The sequence below is a fragment of the Rhinatrema bivittatum genome, chromosome 4 (assembly GCF_901001135.1).
Source record: "Rhinatrema bivittatum chromosome 4, aRhiBiv1.1, whole genome shotgun sequence".
NCBI lineage: Eukaryota > Metazoa > Chordata > Amphibia > Gymnophiona > Rhinatrematidae > Rhinatrema > Rhinatrema bivittatum.
Window position 1 is genome coordinate 411085590 of NC_042618.1, and position 26025 is coordinate 411111614.

At 46.5% G+C, this 26025-nt stretch overlaps 1 protein-coding gene across 4 annotated transcripts in view; it reads right to left on the reverse strand.

The window, feature by feature from the left end:
- Positions 1 to 26025, reverse strand: part of CCDC36 (coiled-coil domain containing 36) — a 165338-nt gene that overhangs the window by 85437 nt on the left and 53876 nt on the right. For all 4 annotated transcript variants that reach the window (XM_029601198.1, XM_029601195.1, XM_029601197.1 and 1 more), the window contains one exon: positions 14599 to 14759. In XM_029601198.1, coding sequence (XP_029457058.1) covers positions 14599 to 14759 — 161 coding nt within the window. The remainder of the gene's footprint in view (positions 1 to 14598; positions 14760 to 26025) is intronic.

Genomic DNA, 26025 nt, shown 5'->3' on the forward strand with positions numbered 1-26025 from the left:
AGACCCAACAAGAAGTGGTAGCAGGACCGGGAACACCGGGGACTGTGGCAGAGCCGGATGGAGCTGACAGCCCACCGCCGCCAGCGAGGAGGAACCAGAAGCTGGAGTCACTGTAGAAAGGTGAGGGGGCCGTGCCATGGACGGCACACGTAACAGCTATTTGCACCTTCTGATGCTGCAAAGGTTGCAATATTTTATAGTGCTTATAGACAGAACTTATTCCAGACGCATTCCGGAGGAGGCATTATTCTTGCTTTCTATCTATACTTGTGTGTCCCATCTTCAGTAAAAGTTCCCAAATCTCAATCCAAGCCCTCCCAGCCTAGACTCGGATCAATGACTTCTTTCACCCCCAACCAAACATCTCTCGGTAGAACCTCCCTTTGCCTTGCCATTTACTCTCTAGCGTACAACTCCCATCCCCACACCCATGTGTCATTTCTGCCCCCTGTCATTACACCTTCCACCCTCCCCCATCTAATTTCCCCTCATCTTATTTCCCTTTAACTCCATCCTCCCATACACTGTTCCCTTACCAAAGGGATAGAGGTCAGCTACTGATGTGTAATCCCCATCTCCCTCCGTCATATCGACCATTCAATTTATGAAACATCAACAAAGAGAGAAAAAGGGAAAAAAAATTGACCACTGCCTTCAACACTCATAAAAAGCACACAATTTGAGACCCTTCAAGGTAGTCTATTTAGAAATCTCTCTGCAACCAAACAAACTTAAGCCAATCTGTTCTGTCAAGAGCATCCTTCCAGATCTTTTCAAGATGTCAAAGGGGGCTTTAAAAGAGATTTTTAATCCTCGATAAATCATTGAACTGCAACAAGAGTCCCAATAAGGGCCCAGTTAATTGGCAAAGTAATTTTGAAGATCTCAAACAGTTAGCGCCCAAACCATAATGCTATATCCAACGCAACTTCTGCAGCCTATCATACAGACCCATTCTCAGGCAGCTCTTATATTAACTGCTGTGGGCCCAGGTCATCTGCTGTTTGGCTATCATAAGAAAGTCAACTTCTGCAGTCAAGTGAACTTGCTCAGATCTGCTGTGACTAGGGCCCCCTGTTTGCTCACTCAAGGCGGCGGAGGATAACTGCAACAAAACTTCAAATCAAAACTAAAGTATTGTGAAAACTCCAACCAAGTCCCAAAGAAAGTCTTGCAGGTATAATAATAAAAACCTCAAAATTTATTCAGGTAGGATCACTACCTGTACATCATTTTAGCCAGTCCTCCTGCTAGCTCTCCATAAAGCCATTTTCACAGCCAGCTACATCTTGATCTCAGTCAGATTGCCCTGCTGGCAGTGATCTCAAGAACACTGCATTGTGGTCAATTGATTCATAAATCAGGGGTTTATTTTAATATATGACCTTTAGTTTCACTGGAAAAAGCAACATGAATTGCATTTTCTTCTCAAATAATTGAGCGCAAATTGGTGCAAATGCCTTGTGATTTGCAACAACTATCAAAACTTTTTCATGTTCAAACTTTTTCATGTTCAACCTTTTGTTTTTGGTTACTGTTCTTGGTTCAGTTCCCCTATTCGATGTGAACCGACCTGATATGGTCTCTACCATGAAGGTCGGTATAGAAAAGTGTTAAATAAATAAATAAAAATAAAATCACTGAGTAGACTTGAAATATCAATATCGGTTCTCCTTACCAATTATTTCGGTAAGCCTGCAAAATTTCCATCTTAGGCACAGAATTCAACATTTTCACAATAAATGGTCTTGTTTTGGCTCTTTGTGCTAGTTTCAGACCCAGGCAGTGAGACCTTTCTATTCTGAGTTTGCCATGTTTTTTTTACTAAGCTGCAGCACATGTGGCAGCCATTCTTTTAAGACTTCAACCAGTTCATGATCGCAGATACTCTCAGGGAACCCAATAAAGTGCAAGTTACTCCTGCAAATCTGTTTCTAAATCATCAATTTTAAGGGCTTGCTGATTGTGATCTGCTTTTAGTGATCCATGTCCAAGGTTGTCCATGAAATCTGTTAAGTCTGTCTGCATCTCCTGAATTTGCTTGCTTGAATCGGCAAGGAGTGAAAAAACTTTGTCAAATTTAGCATAGACGTTATCAAACTTTGCCTCTAAATCAGCCACCACCACCGCTGCTACCTCCGTATCTTTAGCTTCCATCATTTCTGGTGACGGAGGAGCACTAAGAGGAGCTGCCATTTTCTGATTTACTGTTTTATTTTTTTCTTTCTCCTGTCATTGTGGTCTAGAAGCCATAAACCTGCTAATTGTCTTCTGAAAACTGGCGTTGCAGTTACACAAAGTATGTCTAAGCAGGAGTGACTGTTGCTTACATGCAATATTTAGAATTAACCTGTTTTTAATTGCAAAATTGGGAGGTGGGGATCCAGAGATAGGCAGGCACCCATCCTACATCTCCATCACGTCACATTATCTCCTTCCTTCTGAGCTATAAAAGCTTAAGAGAATCATACCATTCTCTGGTATGGTCAGAAGCTATACAAACTAGGGATGTGAATCGTTTTTTGTCGATTTAAAACAATCGTCAGATATATTTTAAATCGTCAAAAATCGTTAGAGCCGCGATACAATAGCAATTCCCCCGATTTATCGTCAAAAAATCGTAAATCGGGGGAGGGGGAGGGCGGGAAAACCGGCACACCAAAACAACCCTAAAACCCACCCCAGGTCGTATACAAGTCGTATGACACAGTGAGGGCAAAGGTAGCGCCGGCGCCATTTTGAATATTGGCAATACGGCCTGAGTGCAGGAGGGCGCTCCCAGACCCCCGCTGGACTTTTGGCAAGTCTTGTGGGGGTCAGGAGGCCCCCCAAGCTGGCCAAAAGTCCCTGGTGGTCCAGCGGGAGTCCGGGAGCGATCTCCTGCACTCGTGACGTCGGGTGACAGGAACCAAAATGGCGCTGGCGCTACCTTTGCCCTGTCATATGGTAAGGGCAAAGGGCCACCGGTGCCATTTCTATTGACGCAGCCGTGGCCCGAGAGCGGGAGATCGCACAGGGACCCCCCCACTGGACCCCAGGTAATTTAAAACATTTGGGGGGGGGGGTTCGGGAGGGTGGGGGATTTGTTTTAAAGGGTCAGGGTGGGTTTTAGGGTTGTTTTGGTGTGCCGGTTTTCCCGCCCTCCCCCGATTTACGATTTTTTAACAAAAAAAACCATGACGATCAGATTTCCCTCCCCCCCCCAGCCAAAATCGATCGTTAAGACGATCGATCACACGATTCACATCCCTAATACAAACTTCATGAGAATTCCTCCTTCCCTCCAAAGTTTCTCAAAAATATATACTCTCTAAAGCAGAGCTTTCCAAACTTTTCATGTTGGTGACACACTTTTTAGACAAACATAATTTCGGGACACAGTAATTCAGTCTACTAGCAAACCAGAGGTTAAAGGTTAAACGAACAAAATGTATTTCGACAATGTATGTATGTTTCCTTAAATATATACATAATAAAATGTTTCACGACACAACCTATCTTGTGAAAACCTTTAATTTATATTAAAAATATATAATATTCCAAGATTAATGTTATTGTTATAATTTATGAATAACAATAATAAAACAAAGTTATTGTGTTATTCAATTTACCTCTTTAATGAGATATATGAGCTTGATGGGATGAACACAGCTTTTGAATATTTGGTGTTAATAAAGTCCAAAGGGTCTTCTGCGTAATTTTAAAAAGCTGGCCAGTTTCACACAATAAAATTGATAGCCTCATTCAACTAATTATATATGGCTATGAGAGAGTGAAGTCTGGAATTTATAGGAAGGGACAGAATGTCAATATAAATCCTGCACCTCCAGTTCTGTAACTCTGTGCATCCACTGAAATTCCCCCAAACAATGGAGCTTGAATGTTTCCCTTACAGCTCATCATACTGAAAGATATTTTCAAATGCTGGTGTCACCTCACAGTAACAGCAGCACAAACACCTTCCACTGCCAGGCACATTGTGAACTAAAATAAAACCTCGTAAAAAAGACACTCAAAATCTATACTGCAATCCCATTGTAACATAACAGTAATAACACCAAGGACTCAAACAACAATAACCCTACCTGTGAAAAAGCAAGGGTAAATATTACACTGGGTCCTAGAATACCAATACACCACCTACTGAGGAAACAAAACAAACCAGATTGCTATAGATCCCTATGCTAGCAGAATCTCTCATAATGGTCACACACACAGAGCAGAGACAGACCCTCACCAAATACAGAATACAAAATAAAGGAGCACAAATTAGACAAAAACTGAAATGGAAACCCCAAGAAGCCAGACTCTGTGTATTAACAATGGAAAAATAGAACCACCATTCCTCATAAAACAAATAAAATCAAGAAACAAAGCATCAGTTATAATAGTAAAACCATACTAATAAAAGAATATTTTAAAACTACTGATAAATAGAATTTCTATTAATTAAAATCATACATTTTTTACAATTTCCCAAACACCAATAAAATATTTCAAAACAGCACATATATCAAATAACACCCAATAATTAAAACTAATAAGGATTTTAAAAAGCCCCTGCTGACCATACGTGGGAGCTCTTGATTTCCAGTCACCCTGATATTGTCCAGGATTAGGAGGTTATCCTCTCTCACACAGACTCACATGTCCATTCTCTCTCACACATACACTGTCACATACATACACATTCATGCTTTTATACCCACCATAACCTCTCGCTCTCACAGACACTGACACACTCTCAGGCTCTAAGACACTCTCTCCCCCTCCACACACATCCCCCCACACAAACTCTTACTCCCCTGGATTTTCTCATACACACTCTCTCTGGCTCCCTCACGTACACACAAACACACACACCCAGGCAAGCTTCCAGTCATTCTCACACACTGAAACTGACCCCCAGGCAGGCTCCCATTCATTTTCACACCACTCCCTCACCATCCCCCAGGCATGCACACATTCATTCTCACACACACAGACCCCCAGGCAGGCACCAATTCATTCTCACACACACACATATACTACACACTGGCCGGCACCTATTCTCACAAATACAAACCCCAGGAAGACACCTATACATTCTCATACACAGACACACCCTCAGGCAGGCACCCATGCATTCACACACATACACCCCTAGGCAGACTCCCATTCATACACATGCACACTAAAGGCAGACCCCCTCTCTTTCTTTTGCCAGCAACCTCAGAGCCTCTCTCATTCCTCTGCTGCCACTGTCACTGATGCCGCATGGCTATTGGGGAGGCGCTGATTGCTGCTATTGGCACTGAAGCCCATTCTGCTGCCTCCTCTGTGCAGGCCCCGTGGGTTTCCACTTCCTCCATGTTGATCTCGTACATTGTGAGATCCGCATAGAGAAAGTGCTACTCTTGCACATTACCAAAGATTACATGTGCCAATCAGTAAAAAGTAATTTATTTCTTTTTTTTTTACCTTTGCTGTCTGAACTTAATTTTCTAATCGGTTGGTCACAGGCTTTTTTGTTCCACCTCCCCTTTCTTATTTTTTTGCCAATTCCTTTCATATTGTCTTTTTTTCTATTTCTTTTCTCTCCATCTGTCTTCTTCCCTCAAACATTGTCAGGTTCTCATTCTCATATGCTTTCTCTCTCTCTCTCACATACACACACACACACACACAGGCTCTCACTCTCATATGCTCTCTCTCTCATACAATCATTCATACAGTCTCTCTCTTGCAAATGCTGTCTGACTCTCACACACCCAGGCTCTCTCTCACTCCCTCATGCTGTCTTGCTCAAGCACAGGCTCTCACTATCACATGCTGTCTCTCGCACACACATACAGGTTCTCACATGCTGTCTCTGCAAACATTCAGGTCCTCACTCCCACACCCAATCTCTCAACGCACCTCAAACACGCAACCCAATCTCTCAACGCACCTCATACACGCAACCCAATCTCTCAACACACCTCATACACGCAATCCAATCTCTCAACGCACCTCATACATGCACACACTCTACGGGCCCTCAGCCTCTCTCTTACCTCTGGGCCTCCTCTTCACGGATCGCTGCAGGACGGGCTCTGCAGCGGCCCTGATCTTTTCGGACCGATCCGCGGTGGGGGCCTTCTCCTCTTCTCACACGCTGTAACGACGCTGCTCCTCTTCTGCACGCGGCTGATGCTCCTCCCCCCTTTCTGCCCGTGCGGCTCCGGCAACATTTTCCTTCCGGGGCCGCGTGGGCAGGAAGGAGGCGGAGCATCTGCACGTTTCGACGTGACCTTGTTCTTCAGGCCGTGGTGAGGTGAGCTCCACCACGGCCATGCCGATCTTCCTGCTGTGTGTCCGCAGCACACAGCACAGCGATTCTTTACTGCTCAGCCGCCAGTGGGATGAGGTCCACCGGCGGCCGCATTGGCTCCCACTTGCCCAGGGGTCAGGAACCTTTTTGGCTGAGAGAGCCATAAACGCCACATATTTTAAAATGTAATTCCATGAGAGCCATACAATATGTTTAAAACTAAGTACAAGTAAATGTGTGCATTTTATGTAAGATCACACTTTTAAAGTACAATAAGTCTCTGAAAATATTACACCAGGCCTTAAGACACCAACACATCTCCTATTAGGAAAATGGACCAAGTCAGGCTGCTATAGAGTCTACAGAAACTACACGCCAGCAGAAAACCTCACCTGAATCACGTGCTGTCCCTCACCTAACATAGAATAAAAAGACCAAAACGCATAACAAGAAGATTGCAGAAAAAACTGAATTGGAAACTGCAACAAGCCAGATTCTCTGTATGCAGTGTAACAAAGGAAAAAAGAAACCTCAGCCATCCTTATAAAACAAATCAAGAAATATAAAATCATCAGCAGTAAAACTGTACTAACAAAAAGAACATATTTCGAAACAGCTGATGAGTGGAATATCCAATAATTAAAAACTCATATAAAACATTTCCAGATACCAACAAAATATTTCAAAATAGCAGACACAAAGACCCAGTAATGAAAAATAATAAGGATACAAACATTTTTTTGCTCTGCATACCTGGGAACGTTTGATATCCAGGTGTCCTGAGATTGTTCTGAATTAGCAGGAGGCGGGGTGGTTTGCTTGGAACTTTCTCCTCTCTCAGTCACATACCAGCGCTCTCTCTCACACTGGCTCTCAATGACACACCTATACACACATGCTCTCAGTACTCACATATACACATGTTTTTTCTCTCTCACTTATATAGGCTCTTAATTACACATTTACACACATGCTGTCTATCTTTTCACGCTTACACACACACAGGCTTTCAATCACACACATACATGCTGTCTTTTTCTCTCACACACAGACTCTCATTCACATGCTTACAAACATGTCCTCTCTTTCTCTCATTTACACACAGGCTCTCAATCACATACTCACATGCTCCATCACCTAAACCAGCTCTCAATCACACACAGACACACATGATCTCTCTCTTACTTATACACACAGGCTCTTAATCATACATACACATGATTTCTCTCACACACAAAGGATTTCAATCATACACACATACTCTTTCACCCAAACAGGTTTTCAATCACAAACTTACACATACAGGTTCCCAATGGTAAACTTACATTCATGCTCTCTCTCTCTCACAGGCAGGCTCTCAATCACAGACATACTCTCTTTCACATGTACAGGCTCTCATTCACATACATGCAATCTCTCTCTCACACACACACACACAGGCCCCCGCGGCCCGGAAGAGGAAGTGGAGAGTATCGGGTGCGTGCGCGGCAAGAAGAGGCCACGCCGGTGCGCTCGGCATCGGCCCGAAGAAAAGAAGACTGCAGCGCGGCTCGGAGGAAAATGAAGAGCTTCAACCGTGGCCGATGGGACTCCGCCTCCGCGAGGGCTGAAAATGAAGAGGTTAGCGTCGGGAGGAGGCTGCTGCTGCCGCGAGTTCCCGGGGTGGGGAACTCGCGGCAGCAGCAGCCTCCTCCCGACGCTAACCTCTTCATTTTCAGCCCTCGCGGAGGCGGAGTCCCATCGGCCGCGGTTGAAGCTCTTCATTTTCCTCCGAGCCGCGCTGCAGTCTTCTTTTCTTCGGGCCGATGCCGAGCGCACCGGCGTGGCCTCTTCTTGCCGCGCACGCTCCCGATACTCTCCACTTCCTCTTCTGGGCCACGGGGGGGGGGGACTGGAAGAAGAGAGCACGCCGGTGCCGCTGACTCCAGCTGTCCTGCCGCGTTCCGCCCGGGCGGAGGAGGACCGAGGAGCAGCTGGGTCAGCGGGAAAGTGTGGCGATACTTGTCTGCGAGCCAGTTGCAGCCCCCAAAAGAGCCATATCTGGCTCGGAGCCATGGGTTCCCGGCCCCTGCACTTGCCGGTGTGTCACGTGCACCGGGCTTGCGCGACACACCGGCACACCTCAGGCGACACAGTAAAGTGTCGCGACACACACTTTGGAAAGCTCTGCTCTAAAGGCTGTCTCTTACATCACATCCTAAATTGCATTACCAAGGTAATGGTAGAGTTAAGTACACACCATATATAAACGCGCCACTGAATACACCTGGATAAGTCACAGTTAGCCAGATATGTGAGATCTGGCTAACTTCAGCCCTGCCCTATGGCATGTCTAGAGTTAGCCAGTTAAGTTAACCAGCTAATTCCGAATATCATAGATAGCCAATTAACTCAGCTCCTCCCCAGAATGCCTACCTCCTGCTCCCAGGAATGTCCCAACTTATCTGAATTATCCGGCTAGAATTTAGCTGGGTAAGCATTTTAAAAATGTGGCTAAGCCATTTAGACAGATAACTTTTCCGTTATCTATATAAATTGCTTTTGAATGTGTAACCCAAACATAACCCGAGAGACCTGTGTCTATTTGGAACCTGGGTCACACTTTGATTGTGCTTATGATTCATTTTGTTTTAAATGTTCACTAGCTATTTTTCTGTTTTACCCTGTATATGATTCCTATTTATGATGTATTTAGTCTGTTTTGTTTTATTTTATTTAGACAGTTTTTTCTTGTTGTTTCCTCTTTATTTTATGTATTCTTTCTTGCTTTCTGTTTATTTTGTAGCTGTTGATATTTAAGCTAATTTGTTTGGTTTAATGTTATTTCATGGAGTGAAGATTCATGTCAGTTGGTTTGGTTTTATGATAATATACCATGGGCATTATTTTTCTAGAAAGGTGGCTTATAAATTATTAAATTAGATTAAAATTTCAAAATCAATGTACATAGGAAGCTCTAAAATGAGAGCTAAAGATATGAGGGTAAAAAGGAGTAGACTCAGGTGTAATCCAAGGGAATAATTCTTTACAGAGAGGGTGGACAATGCATGGAGCAGCCTTCCGGTGGTGGCGAGGCGACAAGGACAACATCAGAATTCAATAAAGCATAGGACAAGCACAGAGGTTCTCATGGGGGAAAGGAAGAGATAGTAAAGCTGAGCAGAAAGTGTGGATTGGCAGACAGGATGGACTGTATGGTCTTTATTTACCATCATATTCTGTGTTTTTATGAAAATCACTATGTTCTACAAGGGCTTTCAAGAACAGGCAGTTAGGAGCCTTAAAGGAAAATTAGTTCTTACCTGTTAATTTTCGTTCCTGTAGTACCAAGGATCAGTCCAGACTGCTGGGTTATGCCTCCCTTCCAGCAGATGGAGTCAGAGAAAAGCTGAAAGGCACCCCCCATATAACCTGGTGTGCCACCTGCGATCCCTCAGTATAATCAATATCAAAGCAGAATGAATGTAAAATATTTTAAACAACCAATGACTAGATCAAGTCAAATATGAACCTCTTAAAAAACTATAATTTGTGACAAAAAGAACTATGTCGTGTAGGTGTGTAGGTTCTGAAAAAATCTGCAAAGAGAAAATACAAGTAGCCGAGCGGACTCTCCTGCCTATGGGCGGGCGTCTGGACTGATCCTTGGTACTACAGAATGAAAATTAACAGGTAAGAACTAATTTTCCTTTCCCTGTACGTACCAGGATCAGTCCAGACTGCTGGGATGTACCCAAGCTGCCCTAAAAGGGGTGGGACCTGGAGAGACCCGCTCTAAGCACACTGTTGCCAAAAGAATCCACCTTCAGATCCCGAACATCCAAACAGTAATGCTTAGCAAATGTGTGCAAAGATTTCCAAGTGGCCGCCCGGCAAATCTCTTGGAGCGAGACACATTGGCTTTCTGCCCAGGATGCTGCTTGCGATCTAAGAGAATGCGCCTTAAGCCCATCCGGTACTGGACGCCCGTGACATATGTAAGTTGAAGCAATAGCGTCTTTCAACCAGCGGGCAATAGTAGTCTTAGAAGCCTTAGTCCCTTTCTTAGGACCACACCACAAGACAAAAAGATGGTCGGACAATCGGAAAGGATTAGTTATCTCCAAGTACCGCAAGAGGATTCTGCGAACATCCAACCTCTTCAGATCCTGAGCCTGAGGAGATTTCCTATCCTCATCTGAGAATGCCGGCAACTCAACTGACTGGTTGACATGGAAGGCCGATACCACCTTAGGCAAGAAGGAAGGTACTATCCGAAGGGAAACCCTAGAGTCAGAGATGCGCAGAAAAGGCTCCCTACAGGACAACACTTGAAGCTCCGAGACCCTTCTAGCTGAACAGATAGCCACGAGAAACACCGTCTTAAGTGTTAAATCCTTCAGCGTAGCTCGCTTCAAAGGCTCAAAAGGGGGACCACACAGGCCACGGAGAACCAAATTTAAACTCCATGATGGACAGATCGCGCGCACCAGCGGCTTTATGTGTTTGGCACCCTTCAAGAATCTGGTCACGTCCGGGTGAGCAGCAATGGAAGTACCATAAACCTTACCTCGAAAACAGCCCAAGGCCGCCACCTGCACCCGGAGCAAGCTGTACACCAAACCTTTCTTTAAGCCGTCCTGCAAGAAAGCAAGAATGTGACCAATAGCGGCCTGCTGTGGGGACACACTCAACCCACGGCACCACGAATCAAACACCTTCCATACCCAAACGTAGGTAACAGAAGTAGAAGTTTTACGAGAGTGGAGAAGAGTGGTAATAACCGCCTCCGAGTAGCCCTTCTTTCTTGTCTCCTCTCATAAGCCAAGCCGCTAGACAAAAGCGATCGGCCTGATCGAAAAATACTGGGCCCTGCCGGAGGAGGTTCGGCAGATGACCGAGGAGCAAGGGGCCGTCCACTGCCAGGTTGACCAGATCTGCGAACCACGGCCTTCTTGGCCACTCCGGAGCCACCAGAACAACCTGCCCCTGGCGGGATTCGATCTGGCGTAAAACCTTTCCCACCAACGGCCAAGGAGAAAACAAGTAAAGAAGAATATCTGGAGGCCAAGGAAGAACCAGAGCGTCCACCCCTTCCAAGCCGTGCTCCCTTCTGCAACTGAAGAAACAAGACGCTTTCACGTTCAAACGAGTCGCCATTGAGTCTAACCGGGGAGTCCCCCACCGGTTGGTGATAAGCCGCAGCACCTCCTCTGACAGTTCCCATTCTCCGGGATCTAGCCACTGCCGGCTGAGGAAGTCTGCCTGAACGTTGTCGACTCCGGTTATGTGGGATGCCGCTATGCAAGACAGATGGTGTTCCACCCAGGCCATTAACATGTCCGCTTCGGAGGCTACTAGTCGACTCTTCGTACCCCCTTGCCGGTTTATGTAAGCCACGGTGGTCGCATTGTCGGATAGGATCCGTACCGCCCGGTGGTGAACCAGTGGAAGAAATTGGCGCAGCGGTAAGCGAACCGCCCTGGTTTCCAAGCGATTGATGGACCACTTGGTCTGTGACAGTGTCCAAAAGCCCTGCGCCGATCGCAACTGACAGACTACCCCCCAACCTGTCAGGGTGGCATCCGTCGTCACGATTATTCATTGAGGAGGTTCCAGATCCACGCCTTGAAGCAAGTGATCCTGGATCAACCACCAATCCAGACTAGACCTGGCCGGTTCAAGGAGCGGTAACGGCAGTTGGAACTCTTCCAACTTGGGGTCCCAATGAGAAAGGAGCGCCCTCTGCAAAGGCCTCATATGAGCAAAAGCCCAAGGAACCAACTCCAGGGTAGATGCCATAAAACCAAGAACCTGCAAATAGTCCCACACCACGGGTAAGGGAAGAGCCAACAGGTGCCGCACCTGAGACATTAGCCGCTCCATCCTCACCAGAGGCAGGGAAACCTTGCCCACACCGGTGTCGAAATGTGCTCCCAGAAATTCTAACACCTGGGATGGAACCAGCTGGCTCTTGGCATAATTGACGACCCAGCCTAGGGAATGCAGCCGACTCAAAACTGATTGTACTGCGTTCTCGCAGAGTTCTTCCGATTTCGCTCGGATGAGCCAGTCATCCAAGTCGGGATGCACCAATATCCCTTCTCGCCGAAGGCTCACTGCTACCACCACCATCACCTTGGTGAAAACCCGCGGAGCCGTCGCCAGCCCAAAGGATAGGGCACGAAACTGGTAATGCTGTCCCATGATCATGAATCACAGGAACCTCTGATGGTATTCCTGGATTCCTATGTGGAGGTAAGCCTCTGGCAGATCCAAAGAAGCCAAAAATTCGCCTTTGTGGACAGCTGCAATGACAGATCTCAATGTCTCTATGAGAAACCGAGGGATACGCAACGCCCTGTTGACCTGTTTCAAATCATATCGGTCGGAATGAGCCCTCCTTCTTGGGAACTACGAAGTAAATGGAATAGCGACTGGTCCGATGCTCAGCTGCGGGAACCGGAACAATGGCTCCCAGAGCCTCCAACCGAGAAAGCATTTGAAGAACCACTTGTTGCTTCGTCTGAGACCCACCGGGAAATACTAGAAACAGATCGCAAAGGGGTCATGCAAAAATCCGCTTAAGCAGAACTTCCAGCTTCCTATCCTGTAGGTCCTTGAGCGCTGTGCCTCCTGTTACAGGAATGGAAATATGTTTGGCAATAACCTTGACTGCCGAGTCCACTTTAGGAATTTTAATAAGATCCAGAGACTCATTAGGGAGCAGATAAAGCTTTTCCATGGCTCTGCTAACCCGCAAGGTGGCTTCAGGAGTATCCCATTCCTGGGACACAAGCTGGAAAAGCTTCGGATTGAAAGGAAAGGTTTGAGGTGGAGCTCGAAGCCCCCATAAGACCGAGTCTCCTGGTGAAGAGTCCGGTATCGCTTGAGGCACTGGGATCTCCAGCTCCTGAAGCACATGGGAAATCAACGGGTCCAGTTCCTCCTTGCGGAACAAACGGAGCACCTGCGGATCATCCCCCTCCATCGGAGCGGCACTGTCCACATCATCGCTCACATCAGGGGTGGAGGGGTCCTGAGTTATCGGATCTGCAGGTGGAAGAGGAATGGATAGCCCATCCCCCGGGATAGCGCGGGATGTCCGCTGTCCAGGCCTCTCCTGGTCCGCCGAAGCTTTAAAAAACTTAGCTTGGGCAGGAGACTGGCTTTCCCAGTCAGCTTCAGCTTCAACATAAGCCTTATGTAGAAGCAAAACAAACTGAGAGGAAAACGGGTGTTGCCTTGGGCAAATTTGGGGGAGGGGCCGAGTCTGGTTGAGAATCGCGTGGTCTTTGTGGGCTTAATGCCGGCGGGGAAAGAGGAGGGAAATCCTCTCCCTCCCCCACTGAATCAGCAGTGGGGTCTGATGGAGGCAAGATGGCCGCCGCTCTCGTGCCAATCGGGAGTGTGCCGGGCCTCTGCCTCTGAGCAGACTGCTCACCTTGATATCCCCTCGGGCGCGGCAAGGCTGACCCCCAACCAGAAATTGGCCGCAGCGAAGGCCCCTCGCCCCCGGGGATACACCGGGAGCAGAGGCCTTCGCGGGAGAGTCGGTACCCCAGCTCTCCGCAAGCACCACAAACGGTCCCACGCGGCATGCAGAAAGCGCGCGAAGCAGCTGGGTGACAGGCCACCCCCTCCGGAGGCCCGGGAGATCGAGACAGGCTAGGGCCGAAGAAAAGGTGCGCTTTTAAATACACAAGCTTCTTTTATTTATTTCACGCACTGTCCTTATATATTTTTTTTTTTACTAATTTTAATCAGCCCTCAAAAACAGGGGAACAACCTCCCTGAGCAACCAGACCAATCATCCACCAGAGGAATTTTTCTTCTCTGTGTAAGCACTGCCCCAGAGGAATGTTACTTCTCTTAGGTGGTAAAGAAGGGGGAGAGTGACCGGCCCACCGGAAAATCCTCCCCCGCAGCTCACCGGGTCAGGGAAAAAATCTCCAGGTAAATGGCTGTAGGGCAATGCCCTGCCTCGCCTGCCTGTGTCCTTCCAACAAGCTGGGGTTTTTTTGTTTTTTTATCTATCCTTTTGAAATTGATCTAGTCAAAGGAGTCTCCCTTTTTTTTTTTTAATCAAACCTGTTGGAAGAAACCTTCCAAATTTAGATAAGATCAGGACCGCAGGTTATGCTCTCTCAATCTGCTGGAGTCAGAGAAATACTGAGGGATCGCAGGTGGCACACCAGGTTATATGGGGGGTGCCTTTCAGCTTTTCTCTGACTCCATCTGCTGGAAGGGAGACATAACCCAGCAGTCTGGACTGATCCTGGGACGTACAGGGTATGAAAATATACCTTTTAAACTCCTGTGCATACCTCTCATGTTTGTCTTTTACTTTTTGCTTGTGCTCCTCAAACTGATCCATGAACCCTTTGGGTTTTCCAATGTTAAAATTATGATGTGAAACTTTTTCTTTTGTATCTCCACCAAACAGCTGTGGCCTTGTCTGATATTTTACAAAAATGCTGGATTCACTCTATTAAACAAGAAAAACAGTATAAAAAAGAAAAACAAATTAAGGTCTTCTATATTTACAATATTTAAAAATGTAATTACAATAATTTTGCCCACCAAATGTTGTTAATAATGGGGTATGCAGGTGTAGACAGATGTTGCTCATGTAACGTTTGCCGGTTGTGGGGTCATCCCATGACCAACAGCACTCACTCCAAGATGCCGCAGGCCTCTGAAGAGGCAGGCATGCCTCCATGACGCTGTCTGCAATGCTGCTTCCCAGGCTCCCCTAGGTATGTATGCATGCAGTGCGGCACCTTATGAAGTCCCCGCGGCAGGAAACCTAGCTGTCAGCACTCAGTGAAGATGTCATGCAGCTAGGTATAAAAGACTTAGCCACGCTTCACAGGATTGCCTCAGCAACAGGTCTCCCTGCTTGGATACAGTACATGTTGCTCCTGCGTTGGTTCCAGATCCTGCTTTGACTCCTGATCCTGCGTTAGTTTCTGTCTGCCTTGCCTTATCTATCCTGCCTTGCTCAGTCTATCTCGCCTTGCTAAGTCTATCTTGACCTCTGTCTTGAACCTGGATCTCCCTCTTGCCTGCCACCTGCCGTTTGCCATTGACCTCTGCCTTGGACCCAGACTTCCCTCTTATCTTCCGCCTGCCTCTCCTCAGCTACGAACTCTGTCTACACTCCGCTTGCTGCCTGCCTCAACCTCTAGCTAGCTCCTGCTAATTGTCTCACCTCCTGTCCAGATCTTGGCTTTGTTCCGGACTCTCTTACCTGAACACTCTGAGGGACACTCATCTAAGTCCTGCCAGCCTCTGGAATCCAAAGCTAAACCTGCAGGGAACGGGGCTGGTATAGGTGAAGCTTCAACCTAGTCCCGGGCCAGGGCACGTTTGCCAGCTGTTGGTGTGGGCCTATTAGGTTTGCCTACTAGGCTGCGTCAACCACGCCTCAGCACAAGGATCCACTATCCTTGCAGCTAGCTTGTCAGCTTCCTCTTAAAGCAGAAAATATGTGCTATAATCTGGTCATGCTAGTATGTATATCTTAGCTGCTGAAAACCAATAAACAATACTATTTTATTTGAACATATATACTTTAATATTATCTATTTAGTATAACCTACCGATAAAAATTTGCCTTCTTATAATAGTTGAAACAAATGCATTCTGTTTTCAGATGTACTATAAATTGTCAGCAGTCATACTGCAGAGGGGGCCAAATAGCTATACTGTAACTAAAATTTCACTCATACATTTTAAGAATCTGGAAATTGTTATGCTTTTTTTTACAATGCCTTTTCCAGTTGGCCTGCCAAAATTTTTTTTTTTTAGTCTTTCTGACCCTTTGGTATGTTAGCACTACTCCAGTATGAATGATTATTCTATAGCAGATGGTATGTTATCGAAAAAAACTTACAAAACAGATGCATCAGATGTTCAATCCACCTCCTCTAAAATCAACGAATAAAGTCTGTGCCATCACAGTTTTTGACGGACCGACAAGCGCCTGCGGGGAGGGACCCCTTAACATGGCGCTTGCCGGCCGGTCGACCCCCCACCTTTTCCCCCTGTTCCCCGCCCCGGGAGCGGCTTACCGTGCACATCCCGGGGCCCGGCGTCCAGGCGGCGGTGGGAGGAGTGCCACGGCGGGTCGGACGCGTTGGGAGGGCCGGGGCAGGCATCGGGGCGCGGTGACGTCATCGCGCCGGCACACAGCAGTGCGCAAATCTCGGCCCGAGGTCTCGCGAGACCTCGGGCCTCAAATACCAAGCGAGCGCTGGGCCAGGCCTTTTCGGCTGGCCAGCGCTCACGTTTCCACCCACCCACCCAACAGGAGACACAACGAAGGGGGGATGCAAGGCATAGGAAGTGGCACAATAGTGGCAGATAGTCAGGAAACAATGTTAGCAAGAAATGTTACAGTTTACAAATTTGTCGCAGCAAGTGGGGTGGCGGGGGTACCCGAGTCAGGGGCCAGGAGGGGCCTGGGGGACACGGTGGACAAACCGGGTCCGAGAGGAAAGGAAGTGCGTAGAGGTGGGCGTGGGCTGCCCGGGGGGTGGCCCCTTGGCTTGGACATGGCGGGGGGCTGGGAAGATCGTATGGCGGACTGGCTAAAATGGCGGACGCCGGTACAAAGCCCGGTTCAGATATATTTGATAGACGCACTAATACTCGGGTACCGAAATGTTTGGTTTATATTAATTATTAATAAAAGGTGCGGCCTGTTTTCACCAATAATGGTATATGTGTGGTTATTTTATGGTCATCGGATAAGGGGAAGGGGGGGGGGGGTCAAGGGAGTGCAAGCTGCCAATGTTAAGTTTCTTATACTGCTTTTATATAAGTAATATGTTTTACCTTGTTTACATGTAATTATTATACTATTTTATTCCTACCAGCTTTAATGCAAATAGTAAAGGATGGGAAATCAAATGCGAATAAAATAAAAATGTAGATGTAATTTTTTCAACAGAAATTAAATAAATGAACTTTCAAGTTTATAGAATAGCTCAAAATAACATTGACAATGGTACATTCCTATGCATCAATAAATCATTGTTTCTTAAAGATAAACGAAAAAGCAAGCAGGAATGTCCACAGGATGGCTGATTATAGGCATCAGAAAGGTGGGGGCCACAGGGGGCATGGCCCCCCAAAATTCAGGCTGCCGTGAGCAAGAACTGCTCCCCTCTCCTGCTCTGAATTTCTATCAGGCTCCTTATTTACAAGCATATCTGCAAGCTGAAAAATGCAAGGGAGTGAGACCCACTTCTAGTTAGAGTTCAATGCTTGCTGATCCGGCAAAGGAGTGAGATCCACTTCTAGTTAGAGTTCAATGCTTGTTGATCCGGCAAGGGAGTGAGACTGTCTACTGGATGTCTGCGTGGGTTCAGGAAACCAGGAAGAGCCACTTCTAGTTAGAGTTCAATGCTTGCTGATCCGGCCCCCTCACTTCTTGGAACAGGCTCTGTTGATTCAGTCTCCCCTCTCTCTCTCCCCCAAATATCCCAGAGATTTTATGAAATCAGTGACAGGCTCCCTCTGCTGGAAGGATATCAAATTACAACCAGCAAAAAAAGAGCAAGACTGCAACTTTATTATTACTTTATGACAGGCTGACAGCAGCAGAAGAACATTTTATTTTAAGATTATTTTATAATCAGTGATCTATTTTTTTGTTTGCTGCTGTGCTGCTGGGAGTCAGGGAAAATTCTCTGCCCTGCTAGAAAGGACACTATGTGAGCTAGCTGGGCTGATCTCAGAGAAGGGCAGTGTAGTGGGCCATGGATACAGTGAGTGTCCTGAAGAGGGAGGAAGAAGTATAAAGGTGGCTGCTACAGGATGGGTAAGGGCTGGCAACAAGGGCAGAAACTTTAAATGATGCTGCTGTAGTGCTCTTAGCTGGCCAGTCCAGAGGAGGGGATACTCGCTAAGATGGTAACTTTCAAATGGGCTCTTGGGCACACATATACAAGTGTGCATCGGTGTACCCCCAAAGGCATGGCCATTTTAGAACAACCATGCACATATGCACACATGTGAGAAAATAGCCTAGGCACACGTATGTGTGCACCTAATTTTAAGCTTGTGTGCACCCAACAGTTTAAGTCGGCTTATGGAAGAGAAGCTGCCTGTATTTTAAAACGGACATGTGTCCTGCCGAGGAGCAGTCTTACCAGTTCACCCATCTGTTCGCCCAGTGTTCTCCTAGGTCCTCCCAAACCCTCTGGTTATACAGCCTGCATTCCACCTAGTTACCCCAGATCCCTCAAAACCCTCACAGATGCCTGAATTATATTTTTTAACTTATACCTCCTCCAAGGCAGAATTAAAGTTACGTGGCACTGGACCTGGACACACGCCCAGGTGCTTAGGTACTTGCACATACATCTCTTGGCACTACCCCAGAATGCCCACGCCCAGCCCACACCATGTTCCTTTTTCTACTGATGTGAGATGTGCATGCATCTGCCCACTTTATAAAACAGGGTGGACACGCACTGGTGCTAGATGTGCTCCCATTTCCTGATTTCGGCGTGCATCCAGCTTTTAAATTTTACCTCTAAATGAGCACATGAGCAGCCGCAGAGGATGTTTGTGTATGTCAGAGTGTATAAGAAAGTGTGTATGACTGTGTCTAAGCATGCAAGAGTGTGTGTCAATGTCTGAGCATGGCTCAGAAACTGTGTGTGACTGAGAAAATGTGAGTATGTGTGTCAGTTTCTGAGACAGCAAAAGAGTGTGTGTGAGAATGAACCGCCCCTTTTTCCCTACTAATTTTAGGCTTACCAGCTATGCTGACACCGGGAGGAGGTGTGGCACTTTATGTCCGGGATGGCATAGAGTCCAACAGGATAAACATCCTGCATGAGACTAAATACAAAATTGAATCTTTATGGGTAGAAATCCCTTGTGTGTCAGGGAAGACTATAGTGATAGGGGTATACTACCATCCACCTGGTCAAGATGGTGAGATGGACAGTGAAATGCTAAGAGAAATTAGGGAAGCTAACCAAATTGGTAGTGCAGTAATAATGGGAGACTTCAATTACCCTAATATTGACTGGGTAAATGTATCATTGGGACATGCTAGAGAGATAACGTTCCTGGATGGAATAAATGATAGCTTTATGGAGCAATTGGTTCAGGAACCGATGAGAGAGGGAGCAATTTTAGATCTAATTCTCAGTGGAGCACAGGACTTGGTGAGAGAGGTAATGGTGGTGGGGTCGCTTGGCAATAGTGATCATAATATGATCAGATTTGATTTAATGACTGGAAGAGTAACAGTGTGCAAATCCAAGGCACTCGTGCTAAACTTTCAAAAGGGAAACTTTGATAAAATGAGAAAATGAAAAAAACTGAAAGGAGCAGCTACAAAAGTAAAAAATGTCCAAGAGGCATGGTCATTGTTAAAAAATACTATTTTAGAAGCACAGTCTAGATGTATTCCACACATTAAGAAAGGTGGAAAGAAGGCAAAACGATTACAGCATGGTTAAAAAGGGAGCTGAAAAAAGCTATTTTAGCCAAAAGATCTTCAGTCAAAAATTGGAAGAAGGATCCAACAGAAGAAAATAGGATAAAGCATAAACGTTGGCAAGTTAAATGTAAGACATTGATAAGACAGGCTAAGAGAGAATTTGAAAAGAAGTTGGCTGTAGAGGCAAAAACTCACAGTAAAAACTTTTTAAAATATATCCAAAGCAGAAAGCCTGTGAGGGAGTCAGTTGGACCGTTAGATAATCGAGGGGTTAAAGGGGCACTTAGAGAAGATAAGGCCATCACAGAAAGATTAAATGATTTCTTTGCTTTGGTGTTTACTGAAGAGGATGTTGGGGAGGTACCCGTAATGGAGAAGGTTTTCATGGGTAATGATTCAGATGGAGTGAATCAAATCAAGGTGAACCTAGAAGATGTGGTAGGCCTGATTGACAAACTGAAGAGTAGTAAATCACCTGGACCGGATGGTATACACCCCAGAGTTCTGAAGGAAATAAAAAATGAAATTTCAGACCTATTAGTAAAAATTTGTAACCTATCATTAAAATCATCCATTGTACCTGAAGACTGGAGGATAGCAAATGTAATCCCAATATTTAAAAAGGGCTCCAGGGGCGATCCGGGAAGCTACAGACTGGTTAGCCTGACTTCAGTGCCCGGAAAAATAGTGGAAAGTGTTCTAAACATCAAAATCACAGAACATATAGAAAGACATGGTTTAATGGAACAAAGTCATGGCTTTACCCAGGGCAAGTCTTGCCTCACAAATCTGCTTCACTTTTTTGAAGGAGTTAATAAACACGTGGATAAAGGTGAATCGGTAGATGTAGTATACTTGGATTTTCAGAAGGCGTTTGACAAAGTTCCTCATGAGAGGCTTCTAGGAAAAGTAAAAAGTCATGGGATAGGTGGCAATGTCCTTTCATGGATTGCAAACTGGCTAAAAGACAGGAAACAGAGAGTAGGATTAAATGGACAATTTTCTCAGTGGAAGGGAGTGGACAGTGGAGTGCCTCAGGGACTGTATTGGGACCCTTACTTTTCAATATATTTATAAATGATCTGGAAAGAAATACGACGAGTGAGATAATCAAATTTGCAGATGACACAAAATTGTTCAGAGTAGTTAAATCACATGCAGATTGTGATAAATTGCAGGAAGACCTTGTGAGACTGGAAAATTGGGCATCCAAATGGCAGATGAAATTTAATGTGGATAAGTGCAAGGTGATGCATATAGGGAAAAATAACCCATGCTATAATTACACAATGTTGGGTTCCATATTAGGTGCTACAACCCAAGAAAGAGATCTAGGCGTCATAGTGGATAACACATTGAAATCGTCGGTTCAGTGTGCTAAGGCAGTCAAAAAAGCAAGCAGAATGTTGGGAATTATTAGAAAGGGAATGGTGAATAAAACGGAAAATGTCATAATGCCTCTGTTTCGCTCCATGGTGAGACTGCACCTTGAATACTGTGTACAATTCTAGTTGCCGCATCTCAAAAAAGATATAATTGCGATGGAGAAGGTACAGAGAAGGGCTACCAAAATGAAAGGGGAATGGAACAGCTCCCCTATGAGGAAAGACTAAAGAGGTTAGGACTTTTCAGCTTGGAGAAGAGACGGCTGAGGGGGGATATGATAGAGATGTTTAAAATTATGAGAGGTCTGGAACGGGTAGATGTGAATCGGTTATTTACTCTTTCGGATAGTAGAAAGACTAGGGGACACTCCATGAAGTTAGCATGGGGCACAATTAAACCTAATCGGAGAAAGTTCTTTTTTACTCAACGCACAATTAAGCTCTGGAATTTGTTGCCAGAGGATGTGGTTAGTGCAGTTAGTATAGCGGTGTATAAAAAAGGATTGGATAAGTTCTTGGAGGAGAAGTCCATTACCTGCTATTAAGTTCACTTAGAGAATAGCCACTGCCATTAGCAATGGTAACATGGAATAGACTTAGTTTTTGGGTACTTGCCAGGTTCTTATGGCCTGAATTGGCCACTGTTGGAAACAGGATGCTGGGCTTGATGCACCCTTGGTCTGACCCAGTATGGCATTTTCTTATGTTCTTATGTTCTTACTATGCAACAACATGGTTTTAGCTACTTTTTACCCAATCTGGAGACTTTTCACAGTGGATCTGTATATAGTGACTTTCTTCAAGTAGGAATTGGCAACATTTCATAGGTGTTAGATCAGGATGGGCCACCCAGGCCCTGGCGTATCCAGCTTTATCTCAGGGGCAGGTCATCCCTGCCCATGGACAGAAAGAAAATGCCAGCTGCTATGACAGTGGTGCTGTCAAATGATGACCTACGCAAGGGGTTTCCACTCCCGTGGGCAGGAATTGTGACGTGCCTGTGGGGCAGAAGACAACCTGGTGAGTGGCTGGAGTGTGAGAGAAGAGAAGGAAAGGAGTGACAGAGAGAAAATAGAACATATTTTTATGGTTTTATGCATGTTCTTTTGGAATCCGCCTTGAAAGCTTATGTAAAAAGTGAGGACAATAAGTTTTAATGAATTCAAATTCAAAATGAGAAAATGTGTGTGTGGAGAGTGGGTGGGACTGGAGGGGTTAGTGAGTGAGAGACAGTCTGTCTTGTTGCGGTTTCCAGTTCAGTTTTTGTCTGCACATTTCTATTTGTATTTTATGGTTGAATTAGGGATAGTTTTGCAGAAGAATTTCAGTGTGATGGCGAAGGGTTAATTTAGTTCCTTATGAGATAGAAATACAGTCATAATGATAGGATTCAACTTTGTGCTTGCCTGAATTCACTGTAAAACTTACTTTATTTATTTATTAGCTTTTATATACCGACATTAAACACATGTTATCACATCGGTTTACATAGAACAAGTTGAAAAAAAGGTTACAGTGTAACAGAGTATAACAAATGGGAGAACAAAACCGGGGGATATAGATTTAACTGATATATAAGGCAAATAAAGAAAAAATTGAGAAGCAAATAACTTAGGTAAAGAAAAACTCAAGAGGGTGGTTTTTCTTATATTCATTTAGGAATATTTAGGAATGTGGAGGATAGGCATTCTGTGTTATTTTAGTCATAGGATGGATGTAGGAGTTCATTGGATGGAATAGGGGATGATAGGAGATTGTGTATATCGTGGAGGAGATGGGTTGGTGAGAATAGTAAAGGGTTAGTAGGTGAGTGAAAAGGGAAGGGGGATAGGATAGGGGGAGGGGAAGGAGTGGCTATGAGTGAGTTGAGTGGTGATTGTTCTCATGATATTGTAAAAGCTTTTTGGAAGAGCCAAGTTTTTAGTTTCTTTTTGAAAGTTTGAGATGTTGGCTCAAGTCTTAGGTCGGTGGGGAAGGAGTTCCATAGGGGTGGTCCTGCTATGGAGAAAACACGTTCTTTGGTAGAGTTGTGGAGGGTTAGTCTTGGGGAAGGAGTTGTGAGAAGACCGGTACTTGTGTTAGGCAGTCTTCCCATTGCAGTTATCAAGATGTATGCGATAGGGCAGAGGTGACCAACCTTTCACACACCACGAGCCAAGAAATTGGAATGCACAGTATCAAAGAGCTTCATGTTTTCAAAAGATGAGAGGTTGTGGAGGGGCAGAGACCCCCCTTTCAACAGTATCTCTCTCTCTCAGTCCACTCACCCTATCCCCATGATCTCTCTTTCAAGTCCATTCTGTTCCCAGAAATCTCCCTCAATCCTCCCACCAGTCTCTCTCTTTCTCAATCCTCCAACTCTGTTCCCACCAGTCTCTTTCAATCTCATTTTGTTCCCACTAGCTTCTCTCTTAATCCACCCGAGTCTTTCAATCCTCTCATCTTGTTCCTACCAGTCTCTCAATTCCCCACCAGTCTCTCTCAATCGTCTCACCTTATTCTCACCAGTATCTCTCTCAATCCTTCCACCCTATCCCCACCAGTCTCTGACCAATATCTTCTTCCCCATGCTGTGCCCAGTGTCTGTCTTACTCTCTCGTCCCCATCACTTTGTCTCAATCAGCCCCAGCATAACATTCTCCATATTCCGTAAGATTAATGTCAGAGGCTCAGCGATTCCAACATTAACACCTCCCTCCCCATCTTTTGTGCTACTCTGTCACTGACTCCTCACCCTCTGTCTACCACCAGTATCTCCCCTGTGTTGCACTGGTGGTGAGCCCTTGGCCTGCGGTGGGATTGACGCTACCCGTAGGGCTACCCACGGGTCCCCACCGTCGGGAGGCAGAGCAGACCAGGAGACGGAGGCCGACTGGAGCTTCACCAATACCAGCCCTTGTTCCCCGCAGGTTGAGCCCTTGGGTGCCGGGGCCAGCTGGTCTTAGGCGGGCCTCCATCAGACGACTCCCAGTGGATGTTTGTAGCAGGTAGCCAGGGACCAGCAGCGGTATCGGAGGGACCGAAGCAGGTCCGGACGAGGCAGGGATCCAGAGGCCCAGGCAGCAAGGATGGGCCGGAAACAAGAATAGGTCACGCCCAGGTAGCAGAAGGCCAAAGACTGACAAGGCCAAGTCCAGTGGGATACCTGAGGCGAGGTCAGGGCAGGCGACAAAGCTAGGCAAGGTACAGCAGAGCAAGGGTCAAGGCCAGGAATTAGTCCAGGGTGTAGTCCAATGAAGCAAGGGTGAAGCCAGTAATCAGTCCTGAACGTAGTTCCAATGAAGTGAGGGTCAAAGCCAGTAATCAGTCCTGAGCATGGTCCAACGAAGCAAGGGTCAAAGCCAGTAATCAGTCCAGAGCATAGTTCCAATGAAGCGGGGGGTCAAAGCCAGTAATCAGTCCTGAGTGTGGTTCAACGTAGCATGGGTCAAAGCCAGTAAATCAGTTCAAGGCAAAGGACTAGGCTGGAACCAGGAACAGAGTCAGGAACAGGAACCAGGAACAAAGTCAGGAACAGGATGAGCAATGAGCACATGACAAGCATGGAGACCTGTTGCCAAGGCAAGGAACAAGTGGTAGATCCTGCCTTAAGTAGCAGGGCCCGATGATGTCATCATCCGGGGCCACGGGTGAGATTCCTGTCGCAGCCCCTTTAAAGGAACAAGAGGCACGAATGCGTGCGCCTAGGAAGAAGCAGGATGCTGGACGACGGTGTCTCCCCGCAGCACACGTGGGGAGACCCGCTGGAAACTGGAAGAGACCGTAGAGGAACAGGGAGAGCCAGAGGAGCCCGCAGAGGAACAGGAAGAGCCCGAGGAGGCAGTGGGGGTGTGGGAGGGCAGGCAGCTGGCCACCGCCGCCAGAGAGGAAGGGCCAGGTCTGGGATCCGGGCGCCAGAGGTGAGTAGGCCCGGTCGTGGGCCTGCCGCAGCCAGGACATGCAACACTCTGCTCCCATCCTTTTTAATGTGTCTGCCCTTCCAACCCGTTGCGTCCGTCGGTCTTCGACGGCTTCGCCCCGCTTGTTGCACCCCTATCTCGGCTCCTCCCGCTTACCTGGACAAGATGGCTACCGTAGCATCGTCAAGCCGACCTCTCTGGCGTCCCCGGAACGGCTATGATGCAGCCGTACACCATTGCTCTTCTTAGGTACCTTCTAGGGTGCGCGCGTGCGCGCGCAACCCACATCTATGTACACCCAGTGGCGCGAACCTCGAGGGCGTTCCCTCATCTGACGTCACGCCATCCGGGTATATCTACTTCTCAAGATTGCTAGCTCATTGAGTTGGCAAAGACTTGCATGGACACATACTGTTCCTGTCTGCGCTACTTTGAGGCTTCCCTGCTGCCTGCAGAAAGCTTTACTTCTGCCCTTCGGGGTTTACTACTAACTTGGGTACCCGCACCTCGGGGGCCCTCTGTTCTATTTTCAGGTGCCATTCAGGGAACAGGTACTCGCTCCTCGAGGGCCTGCTCTCCCTGCCTCAGTGCCTATACCTACTACAACTATCTGGTGGAATCGCATCCATAACAGCTAACACCAAGTGAGTACTCTAATCTCTCATCTGTCTCATCCACAGTAACTCCTTGCTGGGTAACTGCTGCGGAATCTCCTGACATCATCTAGGAGAGAAGGGCTCCCTCTGCCAAGGTCCCTGAGACTACAACTCACCACTGCCACCTGGTGGCTACATCAAGCTGTATAATAAAAGAGTTCAATTCCGGTGTTTTGTGTATCAGAGTCTAGCCCAGTGCTGTGGCTCCTCACGGGGCTCCTCCCCGTGGGCGTGGTCATCTCCACTGCACCCAAGGATCCACTAAACACATTAATAACAATAGATTGCCAACTCCATAGATCCGGCTTAGCTCACGGCGTTGCAGGCCATTCCAGGCCTGGCCCAG